This window comes from Vigna unguiculata, chromosome 3 (genome assembly GCF_037176805.1).
Source record: "Vigna unguiculata cultivar grain cowpea cultivar isolate G323 ecotype 2 chromosome 3, ASM3717680v1, whole genome shotgun sequence".
Classification (NCBI taxonomy): Eukaryota; Viridiplantae; Streptophyta; class Magnoliopsida; order Fabales; family Fabaceae; genus Vigna; species Vigna unguiculata.
This window is the reverse complement of record NC_140794.1, coordinates 30,375,891-30,389,698: the sequence shown is the minus strand read 5'-3', so window position 1 is coordinate 30,389,698 and position 13,808 is coordinate 30,375,891. Positions and strand designations below refer to the sequence as shown.

General features: G+C 42.3%; 2 protein-coding genes across 2 annotated transcripts; one reads left to right on the top strand and one right to left on the bottom strand.

Annotated features, from left to right (window-relative positions):
* Nucleotides 1–2,307: 2,307 nt before the first annotated feature.
* LOC114177389 (L-ascorbate oxidase homolog) lies at nt 2,308–4,227 on the bottom strand. Its single transcript, XM_028062711.2, has one exon. The coding sequence runs from the start codon at nt 4,136–4,138 to the stop codon at nt 2,495–2,497; it is 1,644 nt and encodes a 547-aa protein (XP_027918512.2). The 5' UTR covers nt 4,139–4,227; the 3' UTR covers nt 2,308–2,494.
* An 8,818-nt stretch (nt 4,228–13,045) lies between these two features.
* LOC114175282 (uncharacterized) lies at nt 13,046–13,552 on the top strand. Its single transcript, XM_028060062.2, has one exon. The coding sequence runs from the start codon at nt 13,046–13,048 to the stop codon at nt 13,550–13,552; it is 507 nt and encodes a 168-aa protein (XP_027915863.2).
* Nucleotides 13,553–13,808: the final 256 nt, after the last annotated feature.

Genomic DNA, 13,808 nt, shown 5'->3' with positions numbered 1-13,808 from the left:
TATAAAAATGTGAGTCTATCGATCGATAATAACATGTTGGGTTATCCTTTTATAGTGATTTTTCTCGTTAATTTTAGATAAGTTAAATTTATTTGTGAAATATTATATAGCAGTATAATGTAGATTTATTTGTTTTGGTTATTTAAAAGTAGGTAGAGAGAGTGATTGATATAGAACGAAAGAGTGTGAATGTAAGGCCCATTTCTTTTTCTCAGCCCTAAAAGTTAGTGGGTTGCCCTACAGTATTGGGCCTAAAGGCCGGCCCACAGTATAAGTCCTTAGGTCTGCCCTAAACCTAATGTACCCTACCATTTTCAGAAAAGTTTGCCCTTGCCTTGAGCTGCAGCCGCCTTTCACGTCCGCTAGGGTTCCGTTCGATTGTCACGTAAGCTAAAGGGGCTTCTACTCCATGTAAGTGTCTCCCCAGCCGTACTGATTCCCTTTTCGCTACCTTGTTTCATATTTTCAGTTAACAAGCCTCTGTTGACTCAGTTTCCCTGATTCTTTTTCGCTGTCGTGCCAGTTCTCCGAGCCATCCTTGGGTTGGTGCACTCCGAGGTCCCGTGTCGAAGCTCTGTTAGCCCTCTTCCAGGTACGGGAAGTTAGGGTTCTAGTTTCGAGTCTTTTTAGAACTGTTTTTGCGTTGGTTGTTGATTGTATGGTTGGATCTGTCGTTTTGATGTGTGAAAATACTTTGCATATGTTGTTTGGTCGGAAACATGGCTGTGTAGTGAAGAACAGTGGCGAGACCTGTTAATCTCGCCCAGGCGAGTCAGTCTCGCCTAAGCAAGATGAAACAGGGAGCTCGCCTAGAGCTCCTCCGCGAAAAGTCGCCCAGGCAGCTCGCTCAACTTTTGAGCGAGCAGGCAACTCGCCCAGGCGAGAGGGATCTCGCTTAAGCGAGATCCCGCGTTGCTCATGCTTCTGCTCTTGTGCCCTCGCCTAGGCGAGGGGGAGGCTCGCCTGAGCGAGCATGTCTCGCCTGAGCGAGCATGTCTCGCCTGAGCGAGCATGTCTCGCCTGAGCGAGCATGTCTCGCCTGAGCGAGCATGTCTCGCCTGAGGGAGACCCCTCAGCCTGAGCGAGGTGCTGGGCGAGACAGTGTTGTGATTTGGATGTTTGATGGTTCCCGAGGAATCTATCTTGGTTGAGTATGATTGTGTGATGATGGATATGTATATAATAGAACATTCTGCATGTTTGGCATGAGTTATGAACGACGTATGACGGGTTGGGTATGATATTGACATGTGAAATGAATGAATGGATTGGAACTAAAGGAATACGTGATTAATATGAGATGAGACCCTAGATTCATGGGGCGGGGATGATCCGAGGTATGGATTCGAAATCTGACGCGTATGAGGAATTAATCTCAGGGGTTGGTATGGAAATGTAAATATGGTGTTAATATTCTCTTATTGCTGAATTATGACTGTTAGTCCGTGTCAGGGTGTAAATTCCTTGGGATCTCTAGGTGAGACCTCTGGGGTTGCGCTTCAGTGGTCGGGACGTAATTCCATGGCCCCTGTTAGTGGGTGCCCATGGTGGTGCCCCATCTGTATAACTAGGTAAGGATTCAAGGTAAGGACTGCATCCTGACACTCTAAGGGGCCAGTTAGTCTCACTTAGAGCAGACTGACTCCTGTGGTGAGAGTAGCAGGAGGCCTGAAATTCATTAAGGGCTAACCTTGTGGTGAGGGAGATTTGATTCATCGTAACATTTGTAACACATAGCTCGGAGATGAGCAGCTCAGAGTTGAGCAGGGGTATTCACCACAAGTGCAAGCATCCGCTGAATCCGACCAAGTTATACGTATCCGGATGAGTCGAGTCGAGTCGTAGTGTATTGAATGAAGAGTCATAACATGTTTGGTTGCTTTGTGGATATGAGATGAGGAAAATATATTTGACTGCATGATGAATATGTTGTTGGCTCTAGCTTACCCGTTTTGTTGCATGGTTGTGATGTATGTGGCTGTTCTCTCTTGTGATGATCATCAACTTGGTTGATGGGAGCAGATGGGCGAGGTTCTCATGGTCAACAAGGGAATGGCAACTCCGCTACTTAGCCATCTGGGCTGGATCTCACATTGCTTTCTTTCGTGTTTTCTTTAGGGCTATGGCCCCTGTATTCGTGGTTTTTAGATTGTAACTTTTAGTTAAACAGCTATCCTACTTTTGTTGGCATCGTGGTGTGCCTAATTTTGTAGGAGTGATGTTGGGAACCCCAGGACTGCGTTGTTATGCTATCTTATGTGTGGCGTTTCCTTTAATTGCGTTTATAAATTAAATGGGACGTTACAATGATTATATATAATTGATTTCAAATTATAGGAAAGGGTTGATACATCAGTGACCACAAAGATAGAAATTAATTAACTACAAGAGCTAATTAATTAATGAAGGAATATGTCGTGGATCGATCGGAGAGTGTGATGATGAAGTGTTGAAGCGATCGACGAGGTGGCTCTGATTGAAGAAGAAACCAAGTTTAGGAAGAGTAAGGTGGTGGCTTAGGCATATCCTTGACTATGCCGCAAAGAAGCTGGGTATCTGGAAGGTTGTACTCATCCCTGAGGGACCTGTTTGGAGACAAAACACTAACGTACAACTGCTCTCCAAGGTAACGATTCTCGCCAAGCTCCGACCTCAAGTTCCACATACCAGCGTTGTCGAATGTCAACATGATAGCAGCCCAGGACTTGGGGAACACCTGAATGGTGTGTCTGCTCACAGCATCCAGAAGATTGTAGTTCTTCCTCTTCTCCGGTGACCACTTCCCTGGCTCAATGGCGACGGCAAAGAAAGAGTAGCCATCCAAGTTGTAAGACTGGGGAACCTTTGTGGGGTTCTCGAAGATGACTTCGATGAAGTCACGGAAGTTGGCGGTGATGACGTTAGAAGCAAGGGTGAGGTCGCCGATGAGAGAATTGGGGTCGTCGGAGATGAGGTTGTACTGGAAAACCTTGTCGCTTACACCGTAGTACTCAGCAAGTTTGAATGGGGTTTCGTTGTCAAGGTGGGAGACACCATTGAGTCCGTAGCGGAGTTTTCCACCAGACCTGCTGAGGGTGTTAACGAGCTTGATGGTGCGAGTGATATTGATCTGGCCGTAGTGGTAAGAGCCCTGAGGGTTGGGCCTGGCGGCGCTAGCGGTTAGGTTCCAACGGAAGGAGCGGAACTGATTGAGAGACCAAGCCCAGCCTTCGGGTGATGGGGGAAGCTCAGGGGAGGCGGGAGCGACACCGTTGGAGTAACGGATGATGCGGGTGGCGCCGAGGGTCTTCTTGGTGAAGCGAGTGGAGGCGACCATGTAGTAGTCCTTGGGCTCCTGGTCGGCGGTTACGAGGACAGAGAAGCACTGTCCAACGTGAACGTCGAGGGAGTTGTAGATGTTCTGAACAACGTGTGAGCCTTCCATCTCGACGAGCTTCAAGGGATGGCCTTGGATTCTGAAGTTGAGGGAGTTCTTGGTCCCCACATTGCAGATTCTGTATTTGTAAGTCTTGCCGGGCTCCATGGTGTAAGCGGGCTCAAGACCACCGTTCTTGCCGTTGATATGGACTCCGCTGGGCCTGCCAATGCTACGTCCACTGTCCAAGAATTGCCTGAGGGTCTGGTGGGTCTTGCCGTACCAGTCACCGATGAGGACCCAGAACTCGTCGGCGGGGTCAGCATAAGGCACTGGGATCAAAAGGCGGCTGTAGATCCTCAAACCACCGAAGCCTCCGACGGCGCGGTGCATGCCGATGGAGGGGTAGTAGAAGTAGCTGCCGATCTGGTCCTTAACTTGGAAGTGGTAGGTGTAGTTGGTACCTGGGAGGATGGGGCATTGGGCTCCCAAGGTGCCATCTTGCCATGAGTTCTTCCTGTGTTGGATACCGTTCCAGGTGAAGAGGAGGGGCTCGTCGAGGAAGTTAAAGACGTTTACGACAATGTTGTTGTTGCTGGTGCAGTTGATTTCTGGCCCTGGGAACAGGCCGTTGATGAGGATGCCCTGTTGTTCCACACCCAATGGTGCAACAGTGCCGTAGGTGACGTTCCAGGTGTAGAAGACGTAAGGGTCTTCCCCATGCACTGATGCTGCCATCAGGCATGCCATCAAACCAATCACCAAACTTGATACCCTTCCCATTTTTTTTTTCTTTTTTTATTCAACCCTTTCCTATCTCCTTCCTTTGTATTATTGGAAGAAGAAGGATTGTTATTGGCTTCTTGCTTTCATCTTCCCCTCCACCTCCCCCTTTTATAACCCCTACCTCCAACCATCTCCACTCTCTTTTCTCCGAACTTCTCTCTCAACCATCCCTTCATTTCGGTTTTTCTTTCCATATATATCTTTGCCATTTTGGTTTCCCATTCCCCCTTCTCTCGGAAATTCTATCTATAAAAAACTTTCATTTCTAATACCAAAATGTAATTTAATTAACTCTTCAAATATGGAATTTTTTTTAATTCAACTAAACCTCTTTTAATTAAAGAATAATAGTTATACATGGATTACCAATCAATTTACCTGGTAATTCTTTCGAATACATTGTACCATAACTTCACAAAATATTATTTATTTATTTATAATTGTTTTTTATAATATGAACCCATAATTATTTGTATTTAAAGTATTAATTTAATATCTATTATAAATAAAAGAACGAAGTGGAGGAGGTCGAAATGGAGATAAAAGACAATAAACAAAGTCTATTCGTTGAATGTGTAAATAATATAAAAAGTAATTTGTAAATAGAATTATATTACCCAAACATGAAAACAAAAATTGAGTACTTTTACCAAGATAAACATTGTCCGACATATATGAAATTCAATCAAGGTAAAATAAGGTGAATAGAAGTTTTTTTACAAAGTCTATTTTCATTGAATTTGTAAATAATATAAAAGGTCATTCATAAATAGAATTATATTACCAAAACATGAAAAAATCAGTATCTTTACATAAGATAAACATTGTCCAACTTATATATGAACATCAGTCAAGGTATACAAGGAATATTTTCACATCTCATTGGAATATGTCTAATATGTAAATTTAAATTGAATGTGAATAAAAATTAGAAGTTTTTTCTTTAAATTATTAGTTTGTTTTGACTTAAATACAACATTTGTAATAAAAAAACAAAATAGTTTCTATCGGTGTAGATGTACATTATAAAATAAGACAATATTACCTATAATTTCAATGAAATTATCTAATTTAACTTGAATGACCTAAACAATAGAATATTATACCTTGTTAGCGTTGGAGAAAATAGGTTGTCCATTATCTTTCGTTATAATGCGGTTGATCTTGAAACACTTGAAACATTACTCATGTTATTATACAATACTCACGATAACATACTAGACTTAACCAAATGTTGAAATGGATTACGTACATAATGTTCATGAATAAGTAATACTTAAAAAACTTTAACTTACATCCAATATATCATCCAATATAACCTTTAACTTTAACTTGAACTCATATATTGTTTCTGTATTTTGGAAGAGGTGGTCTCATGCTTCTACGACTTTAATGTCTTATGAAGATGTATGAGTCTTGCATGACTTTGATTAAATGTAATTAATTAAAATTGAAGTCGCTCTTAACCCTCACAAATTTAACATTAACAAATGTCGTGTAATGAGTACACAACTTCATTTCCACTAGTGAAAAGTCGTCTGGTGTGGTAATGACTTCTTTATAACGAAGTTGTGCCCACTTGACATGACTTGTTCATGAACATAATTTTTTTAAAAGGTAACTCATATTTGTAATTTTGAAACCAAATTGACTCATACCGATAACACTACAAAAAAAATTGCAATTACCGACGAAATTTTACTGACGGATATATTTTTGTCGGTATATTTGAATTACCGTTAGATTTTACAGACATATTCTCAAATTTTAATTACCGACAAAAAAATATATCGGTAACACAAATTTTATTTATCGACAGAAAAATTCGTCGGTAATTCAAATTTTTTTTACCGACAAATTTACCGACGAAAAAATCTGTGGGTCAAAGGAGCGAGAATTTTCTCGCCCAAACCTCACCTTATAAGAAAACGAGAAGAAGAAGAAGAAAAGAAGAAAAAGAAGGAGAAGAAGAAGAAAAGAAGGAGAAGAAGAAGAAAAAGAAGGAGAAAGAGAAGAAGAAGAAAAAGAAGAAGGAGAAGGAGAAGAAGAAAAAGAAGAAGAAGAAGGAGAAGAAGAAGGAGAAGGAGAAGGAGAAGGAGAAGGAGAAGGAGAAGAAGAAAAAGAAGAAGAAGAATGAGAAGAAGAAGGTGGAAGAGAAGAAGAAGAAGAGGAAGAAGGAGAAGAAGAAGATAAAGAAAGAGAAGATGAAGGAGAAGAAGGAGAAGAAGAAGAAGAAAGAGGAAGAAGAAGACGACGGCGGCGACAACAGTGGCAGCGACGACAACGGTGGTAGCGACGACGACGGCGACCACGAAGTAAAAAACGAAAAAAAAAATTGAAAGAGGGAGGAAGAAGAAGATGAACAGTGCAACAAATTTACCGACAGATTTTTTGGTAATTACCGACGGATTTTTCGGTTGATAATTACCGAGAGATTTTACCGACGAATTTTTTCATCAGTAATTACCGATAGATTTATCGATGGATTTTTCCGTCAATAATTATCAACGAAACATGATTTCCGTTAGTAAAATTTTACCAACAAGCATTTTATTGACAGATTTTTGACCGTCGATAATCCGTCGGTAATGTTGATTTAGCGACGAATTTTGACCATTACCAATGGATTTTACTATCGATAATATCGGTTTCTCTTGTAGTGTAAAAAGAAACGCAATGTGAAAGGGTTCTATAATTTATAATTGAAAGTGGAGACTTGTGAAAATTGATGTTGACATGTCAAACTTGGTGTTCGAAACTAGCCATGTTGCGTCACTCATATAAATCCTGCCAACACCTATGTAAGACTTGTGAAAATTAATTAATTAATTAATAAATGTGGGTAGAAAGACCTTTATGGCATTAATTATTGTTTGATGTGACATGGAAAAGTACTAGTTCAAGTGGTTGAGAGTACTTGGTTTGTGTGAGAGGACTTGGGTTTGAGTCCTATTTATGCCAATTATGTGTTGTTGTTTATTATTGATTTTAATGATATGTATGAATATGGAATTGGTATTGTAAACTTACATTGATTGGAGTGTATCACAAAAATGTGAATTGGCATAGTGGTTGTGCTTTGACCCTATGAGTGGAGGGTCACGGGTTCAAACCTTGTTGGGCATAAAGTAAGCTTTATTTTTGCTAATTATAGCTTGGAGTGGAGTTGAAAGGGCAAAGGTAAAACTCAGAGGAAGGAGCAGCCAAAGGGCTGAAAAACCATGGTTAACAATGAATAGGAATCATAATTAAGCCCATTTTTCGTTTCAGTTTTTAAACTCATTATTAAGGCACCTATAAAAGCCAAATTTTAGGAGAGAAGGATGGTTTCTCGAGTTGTTGATTTGGCTTTTAGAGAGGAGCACGAATTGAGAGAGGGAGAGGAGATTTTGGGTGTGCAAAGGGCTGAAGAAAAGTATTGGAATAAGGAATCATCTTCTTCCCAATTTCACTCCAAAATCACAAGTTAGGGGAGTTGTCCTGTGTGTGTGTAAAATTCCACGATTTATGTATGATTATGTGGCATGGTATAATCGATTGAATTCTGTGTTGTATGAATTTTGGTAAAATGTGCAATGTGTGGAAGGATTGGTTGGTTTGATAGTGTGCATACAGTTTTATTTTAGTGTCTTGTATAAGTGTGAGGGTTTTGGTACTTGTACCGTCCTGGTCGTCCAAGGCCCGACCCGATTCACGAAAGTCTATGAGCCTAGGAATTTGGGCCTAATTGATATTTTGTTAAGATGTTTTTTATATATGAGATATTTTGGGTCAGTCGGTTATGATATTTGTAACTGTTTTTCCTATAAATAAGAGATTAATCCTCAGGGTCAGGGGAACAATTTTCTGACTTCAGTGTGCTTTTTAGTTAAGTCAGGAAGGTTCACAAAATATTGCTCTTGCTAAACACCTAATCGGTTCAAAATCGGACGGATGTCGGCAAGAACATTTGGCGCCCACCATGGGGCCCGGTAAAACAGATCCCGGCCCCTGTCACAAAACCTAAACGTAAACCTGAGACACGTCCTACCGAAACATTTCCCCGAACACTGTTCGACCATGTTCGTCTCGTCACCCCATCTTCAATTTGTCAATTTGTTTTCCTCACCTCCATCGAGAGTCATGCTCGCGTCGTGGACACCCTCCGCTTCACCCGTCATTTTGCGAGGCATGGAACAAATCGGACCAGCCCAACATGCGTGGGTCTTCTTCATCTTCTTCTACACAAACACAAATTCCCAAGTCTCCATCAAAATACGCGCGGTTCCCTTGGCTGGCTCATCTCCGCACACCGACACTAAGGCTAGTTACGATACGTCCTCATCGGCGTAAGTTATCGTCGTCGACGCCGTTCACCACCGGTGGCTTTGCCAGCGTCAACGTCTCGTCCTTCATCTCCATCGTACGACCACCTCTTCGTACCACCAAAACCATACTCTCACGTCCCGCGGTCGTTTCCTTCTGCCATTATTTCCTCATTTTACTCCACCGCTTGCTACTCACCTCTGCGGGAGATCTCTCAGAGGAACCTCACTGCCATAATCGGTTCGCCTCCAATCCTCCTGCCGACAAAGACCTCGAGATTGAATGATTAAAAGGAAACGGGAACATGCAACAAAGCAAATTAAAGGTATGAAAAGGAGGCTGGGAACGGAGAAAGAAAAAGCGGATTCACATTTTTCCACTTCTCACACCTATAGAAAGTTTAACAAGGCACACCATCAGGGCTCACGGTCACACCTCACTGTATATTGCGTAGCCTCCAACGGTGTCCCCAAAACACCCTAACACCTGGACGGAGTTACCATCAATTATCACTACAACTTTGACGGTTGAGTTTTCTTTTCTCGCGATAGCCAAAACCGTCCAAAACCGCCATTTCTCCGTTGAAAGATCGTGGTGGATAACATGGAACCAAGGAGAAGGGAACGTGATGGATAATGCGAAAAGGGAGGTTATTTTCTTTCTTTTTCATATCTTAAAAGATTTATATATAAAGGGTAATATTTTAAATTTATAATTAAATCATTAATTAATTTCATACGAGAAGATTATGTTCTAAGTAAAATAATATTTGGAAAAAAACATAAAACTTAATGTTATTTATGTGAAACACTATTTAAAAAGAAATCATAAAATAACCCGAAGTAAATTGTTATTAATTGAAATGCGATTTAAAAAAAAAAATTACATAAAAAAAAATCATTTATAAAACTTTTTTATGCATAACAATTATTTATCTTAATTTATAAATTTATTTCAATAAATATTATCATTGATATATATAATTTGAGTTATATTATATGAATGACTAACCTTGATTTGATAGTTATGTTCAAAATTCATTCATGATATCAATTTGACAAAACCCAAGCACGGCTTGGGGGCGGTGAAGAGCCGTCTAAAGAGACGACCCAAGCACGGCTTGGGGGCGGTGAAGAGCCGTCTAAAGCGACGACCCAAGCACGGCTTGGGGGCGGTGAAGAGCCGTCTAAAGCGACGACCCAAACACGGCTTGGGGGCGGTGAAGAGCCGTCTAAAGCGACGACCCAAGCACGGCTTGGGGGCGGTGAAGAGCCGTCTAAAGCGACAATCCAAGCACAGCTTGGGGGCGGTGAAGAGCTGTCTAAAGCGACAATCCAAGCACGGCTTGAGGGCAGTGAAGAGCTGTCTAAAGCGACAACCCAAGCACGGCTTGAGGGCGGTGAAAAGTCGTTTAAACAACAAACTTCGAGCTTGGCTCAGGAGCGGTGAAAAGCCGTTTAAAATGACGACCCAAACTCGTCTTGGAGAAGATGAAGAGGCGTTAATGACCCCCGCAAGACCATGACTTCTTTTCTCAGCCTTTACGCCTCAAATACTGATGCTCAAGGCTAGGGAGCTGTGTACCGTCCTGGTCGTCCAAGGCCCGACCCGATTCACGAAAGTCTATGAGCCTAGGAATTTGGGCCTAATTGATATTTTGTTAAGATATTTTTTATATATGAGATATTTTGGGTCAGTCGGTTATGATATTTGTAACTGTTTTTCCTATAAATAAGAGATTAATCCTCAGGGTCAGGGGAACAATTTTCTGACTTCAGTGTGCTCTTTACTGTACGTTAAGTCAGGAAGGTTCACAAAATATTGCTCTTGCTAAACACCTAATCGGTTCAAAATCGGACGAATGTCGGCAAGAACAGTACTGTATTGGTTATTTAGGGTCAAACCTTTGGTTTTGGTGAATCAAAAGGGAATTATACATTGTTCATATGAGGTGCTTGTGAATATAACTTGTTTGGTAATGTTGGTATTGTGAGTGGGCATTGTTTTGGCTGTTTTCGCGTGTGATCAGAGGAGAACCTCTGCAATTTTTTCCCAAGCGAGTCCATCTCGTCTAAGGGAGAGTTGTAGGGTTTCGTGTCTGTGTGTTGGTTCGCGTTTCTCGCCTAGGCGACCCGGGGTTAGAGTTGAGCGACTTGCCTCTCGCTCAGGCGAGAGACACTTGCCTAAGCGAGATCGAGACGTGACCTGTGTATTCTGAGCGCGAAACCTCGTCCAGGCGAGGAGTTGTGTGTGTTTGAGTGAACTAGAGTCTCGCTCAGGCGAGAAGGTCTCGCCTAAGCGAGATATCATGACCAATTTTGATGTGTTATTTGCATTGTAACTTAGGCGAGATTGAATGAGGTGTTTGGGCGAGAGATGGTCTCGCCTAGGCGAACAGATCTCGCCTAAGCGAGATAACGTGATGCGGCCACTATTTTAAGCTCGCTTAGGCGAGGTGAACTAGCCTAAGCGAGGCTGAGGACTTAGCTTGGGCGAGAGTCCCTGGCTTAAGCGATACAAATTTCCAGGTTTGTGTGTGCTTGTGTGTATGATTTGGCTACTTTTTCCTAAGTATAGGAAGTATATGCATGTGCTGTGGTATTTGGGCTTCAAGGACTAAGTCCAATAGAGGTCTGGGATGTGCTTGATGGTTGGACACATGATAGGCATGGAACTTGTTGAGTTCCCGTCGGCTACTAACGGGCGAGGAGTCCTTGGTATGGTGATTACATATGTCGGGCGCACGATGGGCAAGGAAGTGTTATGTTCCCGTTGGCTACTATTGGGCAAGGAGTCCATAGTATGGTGATTGCGTGTGTGCCAGGGTCCAAGTTGAGAAGGCTTGGATGTTTTACTACAGACGAGGAGTCTATAGGGCTAGACTATGAGCAGGATAGGCTCATAGGGTTGGACCATAAATGGATTAGTTTCATGGAAGTATAGTGAAGTCCCAAGACCTAGTTCATGTATATGACTCATGAAGAACTATAAGATCATGGATGGGTAATTTGAAAACAATGAGATATTTAAATATGCTATTTTGGGATGGGTTACATATTGATTTCATGTATCTGTTTATCTAGTATGCATAGCTCACCCTTCTTGTGTGTGTATGGCGATGATCGGATAACTCGTTATTTGGGAGCAGATGATGTGATAGGTGGGTCAGGAGATGCATAGACTCGAAGCGAGGGATAGCATGGGATTTTGTATATATATTTGTTATTTTGGTTTTGAGATAACTTTGTAACCCTTTTGGGAGCCATTTGAATATTACTTCAGTTTTATAATTATGGACTTCTATTTTTATTACATTGTATTAAAGTTTTAAATTTTTCTGTGTTTTTGGGAAATGGTATTATATTAAATGAGGCATTTATTTTTATTTATTTTTCATATATTAAACATTAGTAATATTCCTTAGGGATCTTACAATTGGTATTAGAGCAAATGTTTTGAAAATATTTTTAAACATTTTGGGGCTAGTGGGGAGTGAGCTTATCGATGTGGTTGTTTAATGTGTGTTTGTGTTGAATGTTGAAAAGGTATGAGTGGTTTTGTTTGACTAAGTGACTGATTTATAACAGTTGTAATGTGGCGTATCCAAGTTATGGCTGCTAACAGGAGGAGGAGGAGTAATGGTGCTAATGACATCGCTGAGGCTATTCACCGAATGGTGGATGCGATGCAAACACCGGTAGCGGCACAGCCGAGGACGGCGATCACACCAGTTAGGGTGCCAACTGTGGAGGACTTTTTGCGCCACATGCCAGCTGAGTTCACTGGCAAAGCCTTTCCTGATGAAGCGGAAGCATGGCTCCGCAAGTGTGAAAAGATATTCACTGTAATGAGTTGCGCGGATGAGCAGAAACTACTTTTTGCCACCTACCTTCTGAATGATCATGCGGAGTACTGGTGGGCGGGGATGCAACAACAGATGCAGACCCGAGAGGAACAGATAGATTGGGCCAACTTCAGGACGCGTTTCCTAGAGAAATACTTTCCAGACATGGCTAAACAAGACAGGGAGGCTGAGTTCCTTGCACTGTAATAGGGAGATATGACGGTGCAGGAATATGTGAACAGGTTTGAGCACCTGGCGAGGTACTACTCGCAAGCTATTTCTGAAGAATAGAGATGTTTAAAGTTTGAGCGAGGACTCAGACGTAAGTTAAAGAGGGTGGTAACACCATTGCGAGAGAAGATTTCCAGTCTTTGTGGAACAGGCCAAGAGTGCTGAGCACCTGGAGAAGGGCCTTGGCCTAGTTGTGAGTAGACATCAGAGGAATGTCGCAGAGGCGAGGCATATGAAGAAGTCGTACAGCCGACCACAGACGTCCCAGGGTCCCACTTGCTATCAGTGTGGTGGACCCCATTTAAAGAGAAATTGTCCATAACTGGCAGGTGGTGTAGTGGGATCCTGTGACCTTCGCAAGTGCTTCATATGCGACAAACAATTGCCCTGAGAAGAAGAGTCCTGGTGCGAAGAAACCAGTAGCCTCGCCAGTAGAACGAGCTAGGGCGAGTGGGAGGGTTTTTGCTATGACATCTACTGAGGCTACCTAGTCAGGTAACCTGATATTACAACCTTGTTTACTTATGGGGCATGATGTATTGGTTTTATTTGATTCTGGCGCAACCCATTCTTTTATCTCTAATGCTTGTGTGGGGAGATTGAGTCTGGAGACACATGACTTGGGGTGTGAGTTGCTTGTTTCAACTCCTTCCTCAGGTCAGGTAGCTACTAGTTCAGTCTGTGTTGGGTGTTCAATGGTGGTGGCAGGTCATAGATACAAGGTGAACTTGGTGTGCTTGCCCTTAGAGGGACTGGATGTGATATTGGGCATGGACTGGTTGTCTAACAATCATATCATAATTGATTGTGGATGGCGCAGTTTGGTATTCCCAGAACATGAAGGGTTGGAATTAATATCAACTCGGGAAGCTGTGAAAGCACTACAAGATGGGGCCATGTGCTTTATGGTGGTGGCCAAGCCAAAGGAGAAAAGTGTTGCGGAGGTGATCCAATCTATACCGGTGGCTAGCGAGTATGTAGATGTCTTTCCAGATGAATTGCCAAGATTGCCGCCTAGTAGAGACATCTAGTTCACCATTGATTTAATTCCTGGTGCGGGTCCAGTGTCTATGGCTCCATACAGAATGGCACCGGTTGAGCTTGCAGAACTCAAGAAGCAAATTGAGGAACTGTTGGAGAAGCAATTTATTCGACCGAGCGCGTCTCCTTGGGGAGCTCTAGTTTTGTTAGTGAAGAAGAAGGACGGGAGTTCGCGACTATGTGTGGATTATAGACAGTTGAATAAGCTGACTATTAAAAACAAATATCTGCTGCCAAGGATTGACG